This window comes from Opisthorchis viverrini (genome assembly GCF_000715545.1).
Source record: "Opisthorchis viverrini unplaced genomic scaffold opera_v5_123, whole genome shotgun sequence".
NCBI classification, from domain to species: domain Eukaryota; kingdom Metazoa; phylum Platyhelminthes; class Trematoda; order Opisthorchiida; family Opisthorchiidae; genus Opisthorchis; species Opisthorchis viverrini.
Window position 1 is genome coordinate 1180047 of NW_008751777.1, and position 22642 is coordinate 1202688.

A 22642-nucleotide genomic window follows, 5' to 3' on the forward strand; every position below is an offset into this window, starting at 1 on the left:
AGTGTTGACCCCCATTCTTCTTCCACTATTCTGAATTGAGCATGGAAAACAGCACTCTCTTCGGCAGACGACGGTTGGGCATACGCAACACATGTCCCAACCAACGCGGCTTCTGTTGCTGGACACATTCTTCGATGAAATTATCCATTGTACAACCGAAAACTTGCTTTCTAATTGAATGGTTTCAGATTTGCTGACACCAATCCACACGAGCAATGGTTCTGAGACAACGGTTGTTGAATACCCGAAGACGCCTCAGTTCCGCTCCTCGAACAGGGCAAGTCTCACAGCCATACAACGATTCAAATCAGACACTACCTGCCAACCCAAGTTGACAGGTTACTTTGAATCATGCACCACCGAAGCTACCTGCGTAGCAATAAGTTTGGATTTGGTCTAGGTGAGTTTTGGTTGAGTGGTTCCAGTGCCCTTGAAGTCGAACAACATCAAAGAAAGGCGACTCACATGGGTGGCAGATAAGACTCCTTTCGACGAATCGGTTTTTTGTCCAACTTTGACCGTTCTGATGAACGTCTCGTGCTGCGTGAAATCCCTGAGGTGCCACTGAAGGAAGAGGCAGAATCTGTAACGAATGACGTTCTCTCCCACAGTTTTTCACTACAAATAAGAAAACAGGAGAAATCCGTATTTCGACGATTCAGACGAGTCTGTCCGATACAAACACAACCCACACTAACACTAACGGCTTTCACACTTTTTCCTATTTATTCATTGGTTTTTCCTGAGAGTTTGGCCTCATTCTGGAGTTTTCACATGTATGCTTTAGCACAACAAACGGTTGCCCGAATGTCCCAGAAGGAATTCGTAAACAATCAGTACTTTTAGAGAAATACACTCATTTGCACACAAATTTGGCTTTGCGAGAGATTCACCTGGAACCCAGCTGAATCTCTCGTTTGTGATGTTTCCAGGCAACTGAATGTGCTGCACCAGGGCGCCTCAGGTTTCAGCTGCTACGATATTCGAGATATCGCAATACATCTATAGACGTAATCCTGAAAATTCTTCGACAGCCCACGACCGGTTTCGCCCTTTTTTGGGCTCATCAGTTAGTACTTTTTATAACTGAGCAACGTTTCGCTGGGTAGGCTACAAAGTTGGCTGGGCATACGGCGAGCCATCAGCAAGATGTCTTCTGATTAACACATTAGATCACTGTTGAATATCAGACGGAAGGCCTTGTCGGTTCGTATGGTTACCTGAATCCTACGGCTGATAGGCTAAGGGCATCTCAAATCCTTATAGTTCTGGTTTGGATCCTTTGTCTTCCAGTTCAAAGCGCCTCAATTCATTATCCATCTTGGAGGGTGTGAGTTTCAAGTGTTACGACAGTTTAGTTCGGCCGGGTTGGAAAGTGGGAGTTGGTAAAATTTTCGGTCGCTTTGGTTCATGCCACTTATGTCGATGACTCCTCTTTCTGGTAGCCGTGTAGATAAACGCGGTTTGAGTGTAGGTCTTTATTTCGAAGTCCCTGTTGAACAGATTTGATTGTCTAAACAGATCGATTGCTAACATTTCAGTGGGAGGTTCGCTAGATCTACTGTTTACGAGTCAGGATTCAATAACCAATAGACTTTGTACGGATTTCACTGAAATGTTGTGTTTGCTCCGATCAGGTGACATTGTTTGAACCCAAGATTCCGGTCACTTCAACCTTGCTGTGGTAGCTAAAGCCTGAATTAGATTGCAAAGAGAAGTAAGACAAACTCTGATTTACAGCCTTACTGGTTTAAAGGGCTCATTAAGCCGGAGCTACGAGCTGACCGATTGCTCTAGGGAATAAGATCCTGGCTTCGCTTTTTACCTTTGTCCTGATATCATGTTTAGGCATTTCTTTCTCTGATCTTAAATAGATTATGTAACGTGACTTGCCCATGATGTCACCTGGACCACCCAACCTATCCAGCGTTCTACACTTTGTACGTGTTTTGTGTGTCTATGTGTGTGTCATACATCGTCACTTCTCCGCCCATCCTGCGTACTCTTCTCGATTGTTTTTGGTCGGTTTCCAGACCGTCAACCAACCAATCAACTAAGAGTCATCTTTGGTTTTATCCTCTCGACCAATCAGCATCTCCCTTTAGACTGGCGTGGTACATCCTTGATACTTGTTTTGTTGTGACTCGTGGTAACGGCGTGCGTTTTGGTAGATCACCTGTACACGTTTGTAAGTATTACCGTTGGATCTGAGACCTACATCTTCGTTTTGATATTCGGGATTGATGGACTACGCATAACTAGATGTTCTGCTTAGTAGACAGTACAAGCAATCCCAATTACAGCATTTTAATGACGATAGCCCAACAGCTACTGTCCACCAAAGAAGAAAAATGGGGATTCCAGGTACGAAATCTCCTTCTCCTAAAACCAGTGATATGTTGGGGAAAAAGACGGTGGCTGTTGGTGTCTCTCAGTGAAACCGGTCAAAGACTCCAATCCTGCAACGGGAACAGAAAACTGAACTTTATGAATCCAGTCGCATTTTTACATTCAGTAAACCCTTCAGGACAGATGAAAAGCTTTCCGCAAAGTGATGTTCAATCCGAAAAAGTGGAAGAACAAGTAAACATTTAAAAAAAATCTGCAGTCAGTTCATCCAGCGGAGAGTTGAACAGGGACTTCTGTCCGGAGACCGACCACAAATCACACTGCTTGATGTTAACTACAAGGCTGTGCTTGGCATTTTGTGAACAAAATACGCTCACATGAGCCAATTGTTGGGAACTAGTTACTCCAGCCACTAGACTGTATGTTACGAACATTGGAACAAGAATGCTTGCGATTCATAATTACTCACCTCACGGAAGGTGAACATGATAGCTTCTGGCCCTGAAAGTGTAGTGAAGAACATCAAGACATCAATTTTGTGAAGTACTGACAGTCAACAGTTGGAGGTACCTGTGGAAAGGCCATTTAGCATATGTTATTTGTATATGTATATATCGCACTTGAGAACGGTCATGTGACGGCCAGATTATATGTTATTGTGGACATGTGCCGGAACGGTGAATGTTGCGATAGAAAGCAAAACTGTCATTTGATGCAGTGATAAGCAAGCGGTCTTACCGGAGTTTAGGAGTATTCGTTTGTTCGCATTTTTTGTTCACACTATGCCAAACACTGTGACGGTGCATGGCGGTAGCATAGGCAAAAGCTGTTGCGTACGGTCACTTGAACAGTAAGTGGTGTGCTTAGGAAACTATTCATAAAGTTGCTGAAAAATAGTTGACAGCCACGACCGGTTTCAGCCTTCTTGGGGCCCATCGTGTGGACGCAGTTCTCGAGTTTTTGTCAAACCTATGTTATCCCTGAACCCAGCTAGCACGAAATCGCCGAACTACACTCAACTGCATGTTCGTTTTGTTTTCATGGGTAACTCAGCTGAATCTCTCGTTCATGGTGTTCTCCAACTGAATTTGCTGTACAAGGCCCGCCATATGTTTCAGTTTGTACGATATTTGGGATATCGGAACACACTGTCTGATTGTAGCACATCACTCACAAGGTTGCTCTGACATTTTGATAGCACCAATGCGAAATGTCACCGTGTGTTTTGAGTTCACTAAAACCAAAATTTTCTGACCCAGTGATGCGAATAACTTGAAACGTAAATTGTCCGCCTCCAATCTCCACTCCACTCACCACTTCTCAGGTGTTCCCCTGCGACCGCATCTCCCCATCCTTCTTGAGACCAGGAATCAATTAGTAAAGGGCTTCCTGATGAATCATCTTGTCGGCCAGGGAGGGTCTTTCACCTTGTCTTGATGAGGGATAGGAGCGTTGTAAGATCCATCTTGGACTTGACTGGGGCCTCGCTCACACTGGAATAAGGAATTCATAGGGTTTCAGATTTCGAACCAGTTTTTCTTTCAGCTCGCTGGTTTTCTATTGCGGTCGAGAGTTGTTCAGATGGCTGCTACCGGCAGAACTTTTCGGTGGCTGCTCGTGGGTTTCAGCAGCAACCGTTGATGTTGGTAGCTAAGATGCCAGTCATTCCTTCCAGAAAAAACTGTCGGCTATGGTATTGGAATCCGTGTAGCTTGTCATGCGGAAAAACTAGGAAGGTTCTCCGTAAAAGGCATCTTTGACACCCACTGGATTATTTTGGGGGTGTATGAAAATCGATGAAAAACGTTTGGGTTTTGGTTGGTTCGTTTCGGATTCCGGTTTACTCGGATAGATCGACTACACTCAGTCAGTTGCTGACACGAATCTAGTCCAACGGAGTTCTCCCGAGCAGTACTTGTTGCCGTTTTCTTCAGGGCGGCACGCCCGGGACCCATAACCCAATCGGTTACCCACATGATTGTGGGTGCTTGACGGGGCATGGAGCGAGTCGTAAGCGTCTTACACCTGACGCCATTAAGCACATTAATTGCTTTTCAATCCTTACCAGGCCTTTGAGTTTTAAACGTATTTCGATCACATTGAATAATGCGACAGTGATTAAGACTGGCAGTTGGGCCCATGCTATGTGGAAGTATCATTACTCCCAGAAGTATGTAGGTACTGATTGCTCGAATGAAACGCCCTGTATCGTTCATGCCCCTTACCCAGCGGACAGCTTGCCTTCTAACCCGGGCGGTCTCATACTACGATTATCCATGGTAACTGTATTCATGGCTTTGTGACAATCTACATCCCTCTGAGCTTCTTGACGCGGATTTACGATGAAAAAGCAGGTTTCAGCATGTGCCCAATCATCATATCAAGGTGGCGGCCCTTGGTCAGAAAATTTGCACTTTGGTATTGATTCAAATCTTATGTAGCCATGACAACGCATGTCGAAGTGCAAACCGGCATAGCATTAAAATTACACAGAACTCAATACAATGCGAGGACACTTCCCGTGAAGTAATACATTAGCCAAAAGCGTGATGAAAGACTTACCTTACTGGGAGCAGTTTCTGGCGGCTCAAGTTTGAACGTTACTGAGCTGGTTTCATGTGATATTTCCCGAGAGATGGATGGTATGGTGGAGCTTACAGATTCCATTAAGGAAGAACCTTCTGGAAACACCTCACTGATAGGTGGCTTGTTCAGTAATGCTGCGTCGCTGTATGTTGACACTGATGTATCACGTTTCCTCGCCAAACCTTTCACAAATATGCCCATCTCTTGATTGATGAACTGGTTTTTCGTTTCAGTCTCGGTTCGAACGACATTCGTTTGCCTTGTTCTGGACAGCGGTTCTCTGGTTCTGCTGAGCGTTGGACTGCTAACCGTAGATTGGACTTTTGGCACACTGTCAGTGGGTGTCTTTTCCCCACTCATAAACGCCGGTTCATCAGAAACGGTCTGTTCGAAAATCATATCCGTGGGCACATATTCGGAGAGTTTTGTTTTGGGTTGTTCTATCTGCACAGCTTCACTGTTTTCCTGGTGTGGAACTGTGCTTGCAACGTCACCCCCATTGGTATCCTTTGGAGAAGTTACAAGCGGACTTTTTGATTTTTCTCTCATGCGCAAGGTCAGAGGTTTTGGCTTTGTCAGAGGTCTTGCTGTGGGTGCAATCCTCATTTGTTGATCCTGGACCGCTCTTGTTCTAGCTGGACTTTGTGGGGTTTTGCCTGATTCCACAGCTTCAAACATTTGCTTAGTTTTTCCAGTTTTTCGGGGGGCGGAGGCGTCAACTGGGTGGGCAATCTGTTTTGTCAAATTATCGTCATCAGGAGGCGAGGAACAAACTGGCGCCGATTCGGTTGCTGGCGTTGGAGGGGGTACAAAAGTGTGGATCATCTCCCCTCCCATATTTCCTTGTTCTGATGGACTGATGACTGATTCCTGCTCCATCGTAGACGGCTGTTGGACGTCCTCAATCTGATCTTCGGATTGCAATCTGTCCGATGACAAAGATGCCTGAGGTCGCACACTACCGTGTCGTGCTTTTCTTGCCAAAAGCTTATTTCGTTTGAGTATTTCTTTACACTTCTCCTTTATAGTCATTTGTACTTCCTTACGAAGTCGATTCAGCTGGTCATCGATCGCAGCGGCTACAAGAGGTGGTGTCATGTTATCGCCCAACAATTCGTTGCGTATCACCTCAACTAAATCCTTCAGACGCGAGGTGCTACTTTTGCGCAGTTCACTAAGTCGTTCAGCTTGAATGAGCTGCGCACTTTGTAGATCCTTCCATTCACTAGTTATGGGACGTACACGGTAGTGAAATATCGAAGTGACAGCCTTTATCAGCTGATCTGTCAGCTCCTCTGGCAACTGTTGTTGCTCATCCAAAACCCAGTCTTCCGTAGGCACTGATTCTGCGATCACACGTAGTCGTTCCCGTATATCCTCAATCAGAACGTCGACGGCCGCGCTCAGCTTTTCTTTCACTTCCTCTGGAAAATTCTCAGTCATTTCAGTCATCCGTTCGATCAGCATTTCTTTCAGTTCCGAGACTCGATTATCACAGTCATCCTCCAGGTCTGGCCCCCATTCTTTAATCGCTAGTGTAAATTGTCCAAGGAAGTTTCGCACATTTTCCACAAAGAATGTGTTGAACTTCGTTAGCTGCATTCCCTGCTCGTCAAGCAGCAGTGTTTCTTGTGTGATCTGATCTGCCATCAGCAGCTGAGCTGCACTGGTTTCGCAATATGTCTCCAACTCATTTAGACGCTGTATCTGACTGGACCGACGATTCGCACGATCTCCGGAGGATGCAGAGCTAGATTCCGCACTTGATGACGAGTGAACATCACAGGACGGTTCCTCTAGACCGGAACGTCTCTTAGACAGTCGCGCCTGCCTACCGGATGCTGTGAGCAAAGCTTTGGTCAGGTCTGACGACTTTGAATGATGTGCTATCGAACTGACGGTTTCATTCAACAAGGTGCTTCCAGTTCGCAAGAAACGCAGCTTTCGCGTAATTCTCGTGTTCCTTTTCGGGAGTTGATGCTTTGATTGTTCAATCAGCTGACAGAGGAAAGAAGATGGATGGTGTTTGAGAGGCTATCATATGAAAAAGTGCTGGTAAACCGATAAATGGGAAAAACAAATCACTCACGACAGAAATGGTCAATTTATCTATGGCATTCTGAATGTGAGCCAGAGCAAATTTGACCTCCACCTTGGTAGCTTGAATCCCCGTTTTCAGATCGGATTCTTCGTATTCTGGTAGTTCAGTAAACGTGGTCGCCAAAAGTCCTTCATCTCGTAGTCGTTCTATCTTGGAACGCAACTCCAGACGACTGAGGCGCATTGCCTTGCTGAGACTGAAACGCGTGGGAATAAAATCAAATATTGTTGCTCAAATTTCACATTCCAGATCATGGTTCAAACAGACTTGCGTTCAGTCAATTTCGCAAGTAGTCATGATTGGTTAGAGCGCAATAAGAAAATGTTCTCTGCTTTCTGCACGCACAAACCGCATTCATTGTCGGTGTAAGACATCTCCTACAAGGATAAACCGTTTTTCTAGGACGCAACGCATGTTTTGAGGATGGAGCCACGCTAATCAACAATGGATGGTGATTGGACATCCATAATGCGGTGCATGAGTATATCGATTTAAGCTGACCCTAACACAATCAACACTGCACGAAATAACATGGAACAAAAAGAGCACCTGATGCACCCTGAGGGTTCCATTCCTACAGATGATCAAAATGCTTGGTGTAAATGACTCGTTGAGGGGATTGAAGTGTTACATATATAGACGAAACCACTGTGCGAGCGAGCGTACGCGTTGCCGAACACAAGACACGTTCGTTCTTTCGCCCCAAAGCGTTTCACAACATAAAAATCTGGAAGAAATTTCGCGAAATTCATTCCTTTACAAACTATTTCGTTTCGGAGCGAGATGCTTAGAGGGCGAATTTATTACCCAAAAGGTCCATGGTTCGAAAGCGACCTCTGTCTCTCGACTTCCCCTGTCTAGGCTTGGGCAGCCTGGCAGTATCCCAGCCCTCGTGCTTCCTTTGGGTGGCATGGCAGCTAGGCACCGTAAGGGTGTTACAGCTGAACGATTAACTTGGTTTTCACGGCAGATTCAATCAAACTCAACTGAATTCAATTCAATTGGATCTCTTGGTATTCTCTAACAGAATTTTCTACCTAAAGGTCCCCTCATTGTTTCAGTTGTCTAACCGCTCCGTCCAAAGAAGGGCAAAACCTGTTGTGAGCAATCACAGGGTCATCCACTGTCTTATTATTGCTGTTGCTTCAAGAAAATGTATTGCGATATCCCGCATATCGTACCGACTGGACCAACCAATTTGGTGTGCAAAAGGCCTTATTCGAAGTAAAGTGAGAGCATTTTGAAATTTTTCCATGGACATTTAGTCCTGTGAGCAAAGCCAACCCATAGTAAAAATCCGGAATCCATTGTGCAACCGCTCAGCGCTATCGAGCATCATCAGTAGTGCATTTCTCACAAGTCTCCAGAGAAACCCAAACCTCTAGGAGTTCATGATCAAACCGTTCGGTAACGACAAGTACTCACTCAAGGAGCCAGTCTACACGTGAGCACGTAATGTGGATTCCGTGATAGAAGGATGAGTAGCACTACGTCCTGACTAAGTGAGAGCCTATCAAAATCACACAGCAAACACTGTCGTAATTCGTCCTACTAGTCCGGCTACATTTCCAACCATTACAGTCTGAATTCTTATCAGGGCTTTTGTGTCCCTTAGCTACTAGACTGTCAACAAGTATTGAGCCACAGAAGCAACAGGAGCACAAATTCCATGCCATTTGAATCAACGAACATTGCTCAGTTGATAAGACCGGAAAATCATTGGGAGACCTGTTAGCTGTAACGAAAGTAGGACCACCAGTTGTTGGACGCCCGGTCCAGTCTTGTGGCTGGCGTATTTTTCACTGATGCGTAAACAGCATTTTCAGCTTGTCTGCATACTACTTTTAACGGTTCTAGTAACATTATCAATCAATTTAGTCTTGAGTTTCCCTTATCTGCAGGTGAATCACAATATCTGTTTCTGACTGTCTTGCATCTATCTGCGATCCTTTCTCTCTCTCACACACAGGTGAACTTGAACCAGGATCCGGTCTATCCAAAAGTGAATACGAATCTAATATGTGTTCGTGATAGCACTTGGGATAGCACAAATAAAGTGTTGGAAAAGATCTCAGAACTACGTTTGGTGAAGTTTTTTGGTTGCGTGGCAGGTGTGTACCGCATCAGAACATCGGGACAGATTCCAAAGTTGGAATATCGCCTATCAGCAATGCTACAGCACCTAATTTCCATATACGTCCGCTGAAAATGGTGAACAACCTACTCAGAATCACTTACGTTTCTATAATCGCGTACTCTTTTCTCAAGCGTAGTAGACTTTCAACCGCCGGAGAAGGTGACTGGGAAGACCATGTGGATGAGAACCGCTGAAATTAGAACGAAATAAAAGTAAATTGGCCATTTTTCCGTCACCTCTGAAATTTCGTTACCGTGCTTTCATGATTCGAATCACGTGACGAATAGGTCAAAGTTTATTCTTAGTTTTCAAATAAACGAATGCTCGCGGAGAATATCTGGAACCATTAACCCCTTGGAAGTCCGTATCCAAGACGGTAAAGGTTTGGTTAGGTCTCTAAAGCTTTATAGATCCCGTGAAACCATGAAACTCGCCAAGTTAGTAGCCAGACAGCTATGCTCAGTGCGTATTGCCAACTGTAGGACGAATGCGTAAGGTTTTCAGCGCCACTAATTTGGAACTACAAGCAACATGGTCACTGAAGTCCTTCACTTGGGTATTCGTGTTCAAATCGTAAAGAAAACTACTCACAAGGTTGCTGAAAACTCTTCGACAGCCCACGACCGGTTTCACCCTTCTTAAGGCTCATCAGGTTGGCGCAGTCCCCGAGTTTCCGTCAACCTTATGTTCTACTTGAACCCAAATTAGACCGTTTCCGAGGAATACACTCATTTGCCTGTGCGCAGCACATTCAGTTGTAGAATATCATAAACAAGAGATTCAGCTAAGTCTCTCGTGGAAACCAAATTGATATATTCAAATTGCTTTATTATGTATATAACCGGACAGGCAAAGGCGGAACAAGTGAGCTGTTTCCACTTAGGTGACCTGGTTGGCTCGTAGAATGTGAAGCCGCCCGAAAAGGTTACTGCGAACAATTAAACTGATATCTGCAGCATAACCTCGAAATTAGTTTGGTGGTTAGCCAGTCCGACAGAAACGTCGCACCTCAACTGACAGTAGATATTTCATGAATTCCTCTCTGTTTTGATGTAGGAGAGATGAGGATTAGGGACATGTTAGTGTTGGATGCAAGCATGCACAATGCAAATGAAGAAACGTAGTCCTTGGACTGGACTCGAACCTGCGATCTTCCTCTTTTTGTTTGTCGATGTGACCAGAAGATACGTGTTCATGTGATGCCTAAACGCCTGCATGAAAATCCCGTTGGTCCGGTTTGTGAACATATCATCAATATGGAGTTTCTGTATGCCAGTCGTACAATACTATCAGTGTCGTAAATGAATGAGGCACAATTTCTTTGAATGTACTCAATAATATATGCAACAATATATATATAATATACAATAATAAAATTCACGACAATGTCATAATCTGGGAATGGACTCTTGTGCTAACTCTTTTTATCAAAGCACAGTGAACTTCGTGAAAGGACACGAAAGGACACACGTGAATAAGGACACACGGTGACCGCGGGAATTTAAATCCTCAAGTAACTTGATCATATTGGTTGAGAAATAGAGCTATCATCGTCTGAAGCCTGCGGGAATGATCTATCTACTATCACCTGAATGAGTTGTCAAGGCAACTGACGCAGCTTCAGTAGTTGTCATTCGATCATTCCCATTTTTATGCCAGGCCCTCATGTGACATCTTTCTGTTTTCGGTTCTCCCAGTGTACCTGTGCTGTTAGGTAGGTGGGACGAACGGGGCAAAAACTGGTCTGTTGCAATTTCTGAGCACTTTTCAAAGTGTTTCGATTGATTTGTGCTGCACCATCAGCCAGGTCATTGGCAGGCTGTCTGTTGAATCACAATCCGAGTGTAGAATTCAACCTCCCTATACACACAGCCAGATTATCAGGCAGACATGACGGCCGTCATTTGGCACCGTCAGCTGACTGAATCCGCCTGATCTCTCTAGACAGTCGAGCTCTGAATGAGAGTACACGACAAGTGAATAGACATCATTTCACCGAGATGTTGTTTTGTCTCAGATTGACAACAACTGAGTTGGTGTGGTAAGGAAAAACCGTCCAGCTGTAACACCCTTACGGAGCCTAGCTGCCATGCCACCCACAGGAAGCACGAGGGCTGGGATACTGCCAGGTCGCTCAAACCTAGACAGGGGAAGTCGAGTGGCGGAGGTCGGGGTCGAACCACGAACATTTCGGTCAGTAAATTCGCGCTCTAACCACTTGGGCCATCTCGCAACGGCGAGGGGTAGGGGAAAAAGCACACTTGACTCGAATGCGGACCTTCCACTAGACAGATGCGTAGAGGCATCGGGCATCCTTATTGCAAAATGACCAAGATTCCAACTATCGGAGACAATCGGAGTGAACTAACCGCACTAACCAAGTTGAACTGCATGAGCCTATAATCAGGGCGATATTGTTTCAACAGTATTGCTTTGATGTAAGAAAACCCTGAAGAAAAATTCACCACAAGAAATATTCATTCTTTGTAGACACGAAATGAACAAGAAAGTTCTATTTGTGCATGGGTCAGTGTGAAATTCACAGCAAAATGTTTTTTGAAAACTAATTTTTCACGATCTCTTCTGCTCCGGGGTGTACAAAGCAAAAAACCAGTGATCGATACAAGTAAAACCAGAATAAGTTTGAGTTCGGTTTACCGGAAACCAACATGGACATGAAATTCAAAAGCCTTTCCTCACTGAAACATAAATGAGTTTGGGGTCTTGCTGACAGGGAAAGAAATCTGTTCCGAAAGCAAACTAGAAGCCAAACCTAACTCGCTAGATAGCGCGCTTCGTGAAGCTGATTAGCCACACAAGCTCGTCTCAAAACACATGCAGCTGTGAAAATCAAACCCGTGACGGGCGGACGAAAAACTGCCTTCATTATTAGTTTTCAGTTCGCAAGGGATCCGGTCGTGCAGTGGCAAGGCATCTACATCACAATTCCAACCACTGTACCCGTCGTGGTTCGCGACTATTCAGTTGATGCCCTATATCTAGAAACTAAGCTACCGGTTCGCAATCAAATCACTGCGGTTGCCTCCTTCATCTGCAAATGAACAGCAGAATACATGAGGCGCACGACAAGAAGACGAAGAGGCAAACCACATTTTCCCTGACAGTCGGGCCAAGGAGTCTAAGGCTAGCGCAACAGTCCCTCAGTTGGCTGATGCAAGTCATAAGCGCCAATTTACTGACAAAGGTCCATTGAATACCAGTGCTTAGCTCGTATTTGCTCCACATCCTCATTGGCTGATGCAAGTCATAAGCGCCAATTTACTGACAAGGGTCCATTGAATACCAGTGCTTAGCTCGTATTTGCTCACACATCCTCAGTCTGCGCGTTAATGCATGCACGATTTCCCATTCACAAAGGGGAAAACCCTCACAGCACGCTTTCTCCAAATGAATCTAATCATACGACTGGCCAGTCGGTTAAACGCGCACGTCAGTTATGTGTGGACCAACTCAACTTGTTCACCAGCGGTGACTTTGCTTACTCAACCTCTCGTGACTTCGCCCTACGTATTATTTTGGTGAAATTTCTGCCGATGCACACAAGTCTCCCACATAACAATCTGTACCAAAACAGGAGGGGGGTTTCATCGGAGACCGATGTGAATCCGAATTCTAAAGATGCCGTGCCCAAACACGTCAATCCATGTGCGATAAGTGTTGTCGTTAAAGCGCTACTTTACTGGCCATAAGTAGTTTGAAGTGTGAACAAAACATTCGGAACTTAAATGAGATCGGTTTTGTCACGAGAAGCAAAATCATCGTATTTGGAACGTTAGGGAGACCATCATACTCACACGCAATCAACCAGAATGCCACGATATTTTCTTGATCACTACGCAAAGAAAACCACATTCGGTGATTCTTTTATCATCCACTGCGACGAGCAGTAGCACGTTTTAGGTTCATGGAATATCCCGAACGGAGGCCGTCCACAAACCTGATGTATGTATACAACCAATCTAATGAGATACAAACATAAAAAGAACATCTTACCTTTGATTGGGGAGTGAATGAGCTTCTGCGGATAGGTGACGAGGCTTTTTTCTGTGTGGTGGAGAGATGATACGGAAGCATTAAACAGTGCAGTGATGAAAATACTAATAAAGTTGCGTTGGAGTTTCCATGTTGGGAGATTCAATAGACTTGAGTGAGATAACCAAACAACAGTAGTTCAGCTGTAACAAACTTTCGGTACTCAGCTGCCGTGACATCCGAATGAAGCATGTAGCGGCTCCCCTCCTGTCTACTTACCCCTGGAACTAATTTTAACAGTACATCCACATAGGTTGTCTATTATCTTATTTAACCGACAACCACGAGCATCGCCTACCTACTTCTCTCCTTCGCTAAGGGGAGAATATTTGCAGAGGTCACTTATATCACGCGTAACAAGCACTCAAATCACGTGACGATTCCTGCTCGCTACGCGCGCCAGTGTATGCGTTTGGCCGAGTTGTATGCCTATTTATTGTGTGCAGTGAGAAGAAGGGGGTGTCCCTTCGTGTTTGATGCTTGCACGAACATGAATACAACTTGGCCTGATGCGGTTGAATTTCGTAAGCCTGGCGTGTGACGCAAGTGGTAGCCGCGTAAACTAAAATGGATGGGAAGTTGCAGTGTACATGTTGTCGGCTGAGGTTGCAAATGGGACAGGAATTGTCACGCGGTTCGAGTGTTTGTGACGCGTGATCTGATGATTTACCCCTACAAGCACGGGGGCTAAGATACTGACAGGCTACCCAAGCATGTATGAAATCTGAGATGCCATGGTTGGGTTCGAACGACGGACCTTCCGGTCAGTAAGCTCGTGTCCCAACCACTGAGGTATCTTGAACCCAAGGTGAGAATAAACTAGGGTAAGGATTACTGACACACAGAACCGTAAATATTTCGCAGAAAACTATGGTCAGACTTTATGAATTCACACAGCGAACTCCAGTGTTTCATTCAATCAATCAGTATACTTTCTGTTTTTGCACACTAAAAATAGGCAGACACTCAGTTACAAGAATAACTGCGAATGTGCCACCCCTACTTCGGTTGCGGCTCAGTTACACTTTTTAAAATCAGGTCGATAAATCAGTGGAATAGTAGAATTTTCATTCCTTCGATCAGGATGTTTCCCATAACTTAATTGCTTTTCTGATCACCGACAACCAACACACAGTTGTTCTCAGCCCACCTATCATAACACACAACCCATTTTGGTTTTAGCATGCTGGAATTGCAGATAACCGGAACAAGGAGGTTCTTGTTCCCACTTAAACAGTCTGATCCAATATCTAGACCTACTTTCCCGTCCAGCTTTATTCTTTTGTTTACAAAAGGCATTCAAATAAATCATGGTTGTACGGCAGTGAAGCTTCGGTGTTGAACACTGATAACGAAACCTTCTTCATTGCGTGTGTCTTCTCCCACTGGGTACAAGCTTTCTCGTTTTCCCCGCAACACCAAGGGCACAGCTTACTTTCTGTTTGCGTTTCCTCTTAATCACTTGGCTAAAGGCAAATTCTGTGGACTATGCACGGAAAATGTCTTAAAAACTCAGGCCAATGCAACCCAGTCTATGGATACACTTCGTTCATGGCTATTTTACCTTTTCTACATCTTTTAGAGTCCAACCGACGTTGTTCAGTATACTGTCACCAACCATTCTTGTTTTAGTAAACTAAAAGCCGATTTTCACTGCTGCTAGATATCGATTTTGCGTAGAACTTTTGTTTTTCCGTTGACTATCAAGCAATACAATTTTCGCTCTAAAAATTTGCCCTATAAGTGAGGAAGCCAGGTATAGTGCTCTAGTGTCATAGTTATTTGATTCCCTGAAGCAAACTGACAAAGCACATAACACTTTGTTTTGAGTAGAGGTTTCGTTTTATAAGTGAAGCCAATCCACGCCGAAAATCCAGAAAACATGGTACATCTCACTGGGAATAATCCACAGTGCGTTTTTCAAGAAACTTTGTGGATATTTTTGAACCAGGTACCTTCGGGTTAGTGGTTAAACACTAATCATTCGGCCATGATTGGCTGACCGGCAATGTGATTGGCTCTCATTCAGTGCCATCGACCTTTCATTCACCTAGACCGAATCATGTGATCATTTATCGACTGGCTCCTCGACTGACGACTTTTCAGAAAGTTCAGATCATCTTGTGAAGTTATTCTTCCTCTGAACTTCTCATAGGCTGATAGAAATATGAGTACAACTGATAATTCTCAATAACAATTTTGTCCGCTCGGTGAAGCCAATCTACACTGGAAGGCCGTGGAGTACTGTACAGCTGTTTCCTTCCGGTTGGGAATCATCCGCAGTCCACATCTTACTCTGATATAGGATAATTGTAGGGCTTGTGTTTGAATGGAGATACATAACATGCACTAAGACACCCTTTTCAGGTGTTCCGTTTGTCACTTTTTTTCTAGTTACTACGACCTCGATGTCGAGTTTTCATCCAAGTGAAGTCAGAGATTGCCCTCAGTCATCAGTTGGGGTAATGACAGTATGTCTTTAACGTTGTATTCCTTAATAGCAAATCAATAGATTGTGAGAAAGAGTGAAAAAACTTTCTTCGGAAAACACTGTATTCAAAATGTATGAAGCTGTGGCATATAAGATGACATGGGAAGACTACGCCTCGCAGAACAGCCGTGAGCATAGGGGAGCTGGCGGTTCATTCTAGTCCCCATTCGGCACCCGTCACAAAGGACACTACCACAACACAGTGGTCTCTGTAGAGATGGGCCTTTCGAAGAGAGTAGGCTTTCTTTGCCGCAGTGTTGCCATAGTTCTTATAACTAAAGAGTCTGTCCTCAAGGCTCTTAGAGCTTACGTTTGTAAAGCATCGAGTGTAGCCCACCCACGCCTCAGAACAAAGGTCATACACAGCATGATATTTTGAGAAACACGATGAAGAATGTCTGAAGAGCCAAATGACAAAGAGGAACGATGTACTTTTGTAGCGTAAGGCACTCCGCTAATGGCTTTTCAGCTGCCTAAAAGATGGCCCAACTAGTTGAACATAGTCAACTTCTATCTCATGTCCAGAATACCATGGTTAAACTCAGTTTCATATAGTAAAGGAAAACACGTGTAAACAGTTCCTCCTTTTCGATACTACCTGTTTGTGAATCATGATATAGTTAGCTATTCAAATTCGTCAATCACTGATTTTATTCAACGACATGGTTCACACACAATGTCGTTATCTGAAGCAGCTTGCTATCATGCAATGTCTAGAAAGAAACGACCAACTTAGATTCAGAACCGCAAAAATGATGGCCTAGTGCACAACGCAATATGTTTATGGGAAACGCAACCAAGAGCACACCTCAACAGCAACGTAATGAGTACATATCAGCGAGACCAGCAGTCGGTTTGACTGAACTTGCTTTGCGGACCTTATCCAATGCAAGCGTGGCGCACAGTTGTACACAAATCTCAACTAGGCAGCATGGCTGGCCACTTGACGTGGTCTCGTCCTCCAGGATAATGATCCGCGTGCACGGATCATCCAGGTAGGCACCCACACAACTCAGTTTCACAATGTCACAATGCCATGGCATGGTCTATTCTCCATTGACTTTCACAGCTAAGGGTTTGGGACACAGCGCACAGCTTTCTGATCTAGCATTTCTTACTTCCTACTAGGCTCTCGCTTGCAGAGTATGTCGTTGGACAAAGCTGCTCTGACACAAAAATACCAGCGATCAAATGTCCATTCAACACGACTTACCGTTCTCAAAGTCTTTTGTGTTGTCAAGTTATCTGAAATAAGGAAATTGTAAGTCAAGCTTAGTCCATGACGAGGTCGTGGGCAAACACAAAAATGCTTGACATGGTTTTACCTAACATGCAGATGGTTTGTCTTGCAAAGTTTAGCTGTATAAAGAACAAGTTGGACATCAGTGGTAGGTTTCACGCAGTTTGCCTTTTGCACACATGGACTTTCCATCGGTGTTGGATGATTCAGCGAGGAACAGTTAAATCGGACAATGATAAGAGCAATACCAATAGAAATAGCAGTATTCATAACCATCCTATCGGCCTTCTGTAATGCACTGCAATTTTAAACATGAAAAACGATCTCAGCGAACGAAACATCAAACTGGTTTTTATTCGCTGAGCTATGCAATTTGGTCGCGAACGTCTCATCACCACTCAGTACGTGATGCGAGTGCAAGTGCTGTGAGTTCGAAACTGAGCGTGTTTGTAGCACGTAATTTGAACTGATATAAGGTCGTTGACCCACATCGACCACTGATCGTTTGGGCAAGTATTCATGTTGGCTTGCTGGTTGACCTGTCTTCTGAATGGTGACAAGCCAATAGGACTGTTCACCCAAACGGTCAATATCAGGGTCGACCTGGGTCAATGGGTTCCATATCAACATCCACATACTTCCTGCCTCGGCGCGATCCCACTCGCAACGCACCAATGACGTCACCTGGACTTGCAGCCCATCAAACTAACTAGCCAACACTCACTTCAGTTGTAGGCACCAAATGAAGACATATTGACAGCTCTTCGCGGTGGTTCCAAAGACTGTGTTGCTTCACTTAATCAGATGACCAGCCTCAATACAGCAAGCAATATCGATATGCGACTTTATATTGTTACATCGTATGCACAGGACGGAACAACACATCCTGCCTAACGAAGGAGTCACAGGGACAGCGTGAACAAATCACGGACACACATCCTCAATGAAGTGGGTCGCTTGCAAAGTCATGTCTCTTGATGGTTGTGCTGAATGAACTGAGTCACAAAGACAGGCGATCTGGTTACCACCTGTCTGATGTCCTTTGCGCTTACAACCGGTGTGACGGCGGATGTTACTGATGAGGCATGCGAGTAATATGTGGTTTTCTTGTAACTCCAACTCGCGTCTAATAGAAGGTGCACCCCATGGGGTTTCTTACGGAACCTGTGAGACTGCCTTGCGGCGTTCGTCTTAAGTTGCGTGATAGTCAATGAATATCTACAAAAGTTCAAGAAGACGCGTGAGGATGTTAAGTTTTTTGAAATAGTTACTTTCCTGTCCAATAGTTTGTAACCGTTTAGCTTTGCTCCTTACACCGGGAAACAAGTCTTCGGGCGAACAAGGATAAACTATCAGACCGTCAGATTGTCAAAATATGGAAAGGTCACATGGGAAAATTTCATAGAGATGTAAAATGGTCCCTTAAACTGTTCATTTTGTTACCTGTTAACTTTTTCGTTGCAGTGGGGAAATCAGTTTCGACGGGTTTTCCCATGGACGTGGAAACTGGATGTTCGATGACGTCATCAGCTGTGCCTACGATATTCGTGTGTTGGACGAACTCTTCATACTCTGGATCGGAGGTGGAAAAATTTGATTCCAATTCTCGAATTAGTTCTAAATTGTCCGTTTCACTTAACTGCGGCCCATGTTCTCTCATACAAACAGGTGTGTGATCATTCTTCATATCGCTGTCATGTTCAACTATTGGCAATGCTTCACTCTCAACGAATGTGCTTGTTTTTACGATCAGTCTCTTTTTGGTTGATTTAACAACAGTAGTTTCATTTGGCTCCTCCACTGCCGACGTCCGGTTTGGCCAGATGAGGGAAGGTCTCACTAGTGACGTTTCCGGTGTAGATACTTCCTTTGCTTTTGTCGTAAAATCAGATTGAGCTTCCAGAATTTCGGCTGAATGGAGCAGGCTTCTGGTCTTCTCGGCAGTTTTGGCAACTGATAGTTTAACCGCCAAACGGGAGATGTTGAGGGACAAGCGAATCCAACTCTGGATCAAAGCTCTAAAATTGGAAAAGCGCTTTGCTTACTCGGTTCTCCGATCATCAAAACAAGGTGATGAAATTACACTGATATCTCCTTAAAAATCTACATCGCATTCCACTTGAGGCAGTTTATTATACGGTTCTTCAACAGTACTTGGAAGATTAATTTGCCTCAAGTGTGTTACGTCCTGTCCTAGATGTAAGTTCACCCGCATTACCGACTCAGATTTTCCATTATTCTTGACAATACGGGGAGGTTCGTGAATTTTCAGATGCGTTTTTGTCGTGTGAGCAAAAGATAGTCTGTGTAGAACGTCGACAATACGCATCTCTCAGAAGAGTCCGCAAATTCCGGCCAGTATTTGAAGGAAAGACCATTCGACCATGAGTGATTGGTCAGCAATGTTGTTAATTCGAACTTATGCAGGATGCGATGCGGCCAAGTAGACAGACGATGAGGATTCTCTAAGTGATGCTAGTTCCTGTCCAAGTTGTCCACACTGCTGGTCAGCCACTCACGACTGAAAATTTTAGCCTTCTGCTAGTAGCCAAGATGTCGCAGGTTGGAGACACCCTGGAGTTTCGTGAGATGCGCACTGCTAATGATTCCCAATAGGGATTAAACAGCGGTACAGCTTTTATCGGATTTTCAGCAGAGATTGGCAGAGATTTCGCCCCCCCCCCAACGTCTAGGAAGCTGGTGCAGTCTGAAATAAATCCTAAATGAACTTTCGCACAATACCATTTCCTCCTAGCATGTGTGATGACGCCCCCACATATGTCTTCCTGAGAGTCCAACCGGTCGGTGAACACAGTTTGAAGATCAGTATGAAAATTGCTTTCACAAAACCGGCTTACTCCATTTTTTCAAAACTTTATTCGACGCAGGTGTCCTGAAGGCTGAGCGAAATTTCCTCTCTAGCGGACATCCGTCTCCATATGTCTTCCTGAGAGTCCAACCGGTCGGTGAACACAGTTTGAAGATCAGTATGAAAATTGCTTTCACAAAACCGGCTTACTCCATTTTTTCAAAACTTTATTCGACGCAGGTGGAAGGAAGGCTGAGCGAAATTTCCTCTCTAGCGGACAGTCGTCTCCAAATCTAATAAACATCGGACAATAGAGAGACGAACAGATAGATAGACTGACTGACTGCCAAGCAGGCAGGCGGTTAGTTAGACAGGAAGATAGACAGACGAACGTACAGTCTTTTCAACAACTTCTTATTATGGTGTGTAATACGAAAGCAGCCTTCTTTGTGGGTAAAATGGCCAGCTAATTTTGAAGCACATGCCACTTAACCAGTGGTTCAGAGATGTTAATCAAGGAGACATCCCTGCCCAGGTGTTCCACTGAACACACGGTTTCTAGGCCAGTGAGTTGATGCACCAACACTGTGGTCAACGTAGACATGGATTAAGTGTGGTACGTGCTTCCGAAATCCAGGTATCTATTCACAAACTATGGTCCGTTATGCTTCATTGTGAAAGTAACTCGTGGGTGATGCACCGAATAGGACAGGTTCACTGCATCAACCCAGCCTATGAAAAGAGACACCCAAAACTGACCAATAAGACAGGAATCTAGCCTAACTTATTTCTACTCGGAAAAAGCTCGCAAGTATGTCAATCACTACTAAAATCCTTCAAGATATTGGACCGACTTTCATTGTACTGATGAAGATCAGTCAGAAATCCCATAGGTATTACTACTGCTCCTCCATTGGCCGTCACAGTTTTATAAGATGCCCTTGTTTAAATACTCGCACGAATAAATCATGGAAACCTACTTTGCAGTTTCACAGTTCGACTCATCTTGGATTCGTTGCAACACGCCCGAAACTTCCTCAGGCTCACTGTTTGTAGCACAGTGTCGTAGGATACGATCCACAACCTGTCCCCGTGTCTCCTGGATAGTTCTCACAATAAAATCGCTTTTTCTAGGTCCCAGGAACGACTTCAATTCCTGACTAGCCTCTGGGCTTCCGGCGACAGCCTGTTGAATTAGTTCTGGAACGTTTCGGGATTTGGCCGCACCAGCGATGTATTCGGTAACTTGTTGGGTGGCTGTCTCTGTCACTCGAAGTGCATGACGAACTACGTGCTCAAAGTTTTCCCTGCGTAGATCACCACGTAGGGGGTCTTTGATAAATGCCCATGCCATAACATGTCGCAATCGTCTGGTCAGGTTTGAGAAATGATCTATCACCTGTTCATCCGCTGGTCTGGGCGTATCCGAGCGGGCAATAAAAAACTCATCCCCTTTATTCACCAGTGTTATGTAATCTTTGGCTGTTGGTTCAAAGACACTGGTCTGAGAATTGCGTATGACTTCATTCAGTGTATCCCTGACCAATGAGTTTGACGCCAAAAGCGATTTGAGCTTAAGCGTTGCCAAGGCTCGTTCGCTTAGCAACAACTGGTCAAGTGGTGAAATACGTCTGGAAAGCAAAAATACCAACTGAAATTTTAACACTCTGACCAAGAATGCAGCGGGAAGTCACGTAGAACCCTACTAATGAGATAACCAACGGAATGCTCCAACCGAACTTTGCTGCTGTTCTAAAAATTACACTCTTGGATAACATGAAAGGAGATGATTGTCAAAGACATTTTTCAGAGAACGAATATTTTTTTCTTTCGAACTGAAGACTGACCCTTCTCATTTTACGTAGTCTTGTGTTCAGGGTTGTTCAGGTCACAGGAAGTATGCAAAACGCAGTTCCCGGGAACTTATCGCTCGATTGTGATTTCGCCTACCAAACAGCTTTAAAACGAATGCAACTCACCCATTTACAATCAATACTTTTTTGCGGATAAACGTTGGTGAAAGGATTCCAAAACGTCCAGACCCCATCCGTAAAGGCACATACTGCACAACCTTTAGTCTCGAACATTTCAAGAAAAGTGCTGAGAAATTGTCTGGATCACAGCAGTCTCATTGACACTTTTGTAGTATAAACTGATGCTGTCTGGTTTTGGTCAAAATTTAAGTTACGTGGTAATTGAGATTCTCGCTTTGTTTAAACCTGTTAATCGAACTAAAAAAAGCTGTAACGCAGCCATTTTCTGCACCTACCTCAGTGCCTCACCCTGCTGTCAGGGAAAGCAGATACACTGTTATTGCCATAGGTTTTAGTTCTCAACTGTGAGGACCATCGTACTTCTTGGTACCACAGAACAAAGATGATAGTACAATGTACTAAGATATGGGTGGATAAAAATCACACCAAGAGGGTAACAGCATGTGCCGATTCAAACAATCCAACTTGCTTGTACGTTCCAACTCGCACTGCTTTTTACGTAGTCCTTGCGAAAAACACAAATCGGTGTCAATCAAGGGCAAATAAGCCAGATTTTGGAACCGCCGTCGACAAAGAGCGACAGCTGTTTGAGTGGTAAACAGAGATCATTGAAAGATCACCACAGTTATGGAGCAATACAAACCAAATTAATTTGGTGTTTTCACGGGAGACTCAATTGAATCTCTCGTTTATGATGTCCTCCAACTGAATGTAATGCACACAGGCCGCCTCATGGTGTAGTTGGCACGATATTCGAGATATCGCAGTATATTTTCATAAAGGAAACTACTCACAGTTTTCTCCCCAAAATCAAATCACACATTTTCTTGGTGCCTCCGCGAGAAAACATAAAGCCACTAAAGAGCATATTCTGACATCAGT

At 44.4% G+C, this 22642-nt stretch overlaps 2 protein-coding genes across 2 annotated transcripts in view; one reads left to right on the plus strand and one right to left on the minus strand.

Annotated features, from left to right (window-relative positions):
- T265_06061 (hypothetical protein) overlaps window positions 1–22642 on the minus strand; it is a gene marked incomplete at both ends in the record, with an annotated part of 228146 nt that overhangs the window by 88497 nt on the left and 117007 nt on the right. The gene's annotated exons all lie outside the window — the stretch shown is intronic.
- Window positions 1–22642, plus strand: part of T265_06060 (hypothetical protein) — a gene marked incomplete at both ends in the record, with an annotated part of 59585 nt that overhangs the window by 10336 nt on the left and 26607 nt on the right. The window contains 2 exons of the mRNA XM_009171230.1: window positions 1294–1330; window positions 9006–9147. Of these exons, the coding sequence (XP_009169494.1) occupies window positions 1294–1330; window positions 9006–9147 (179 nt within the window). The remainder of the gene's footprint in view (window positions 1–1293; window positions 1331–9005; window positions 9148–22642) is intronic.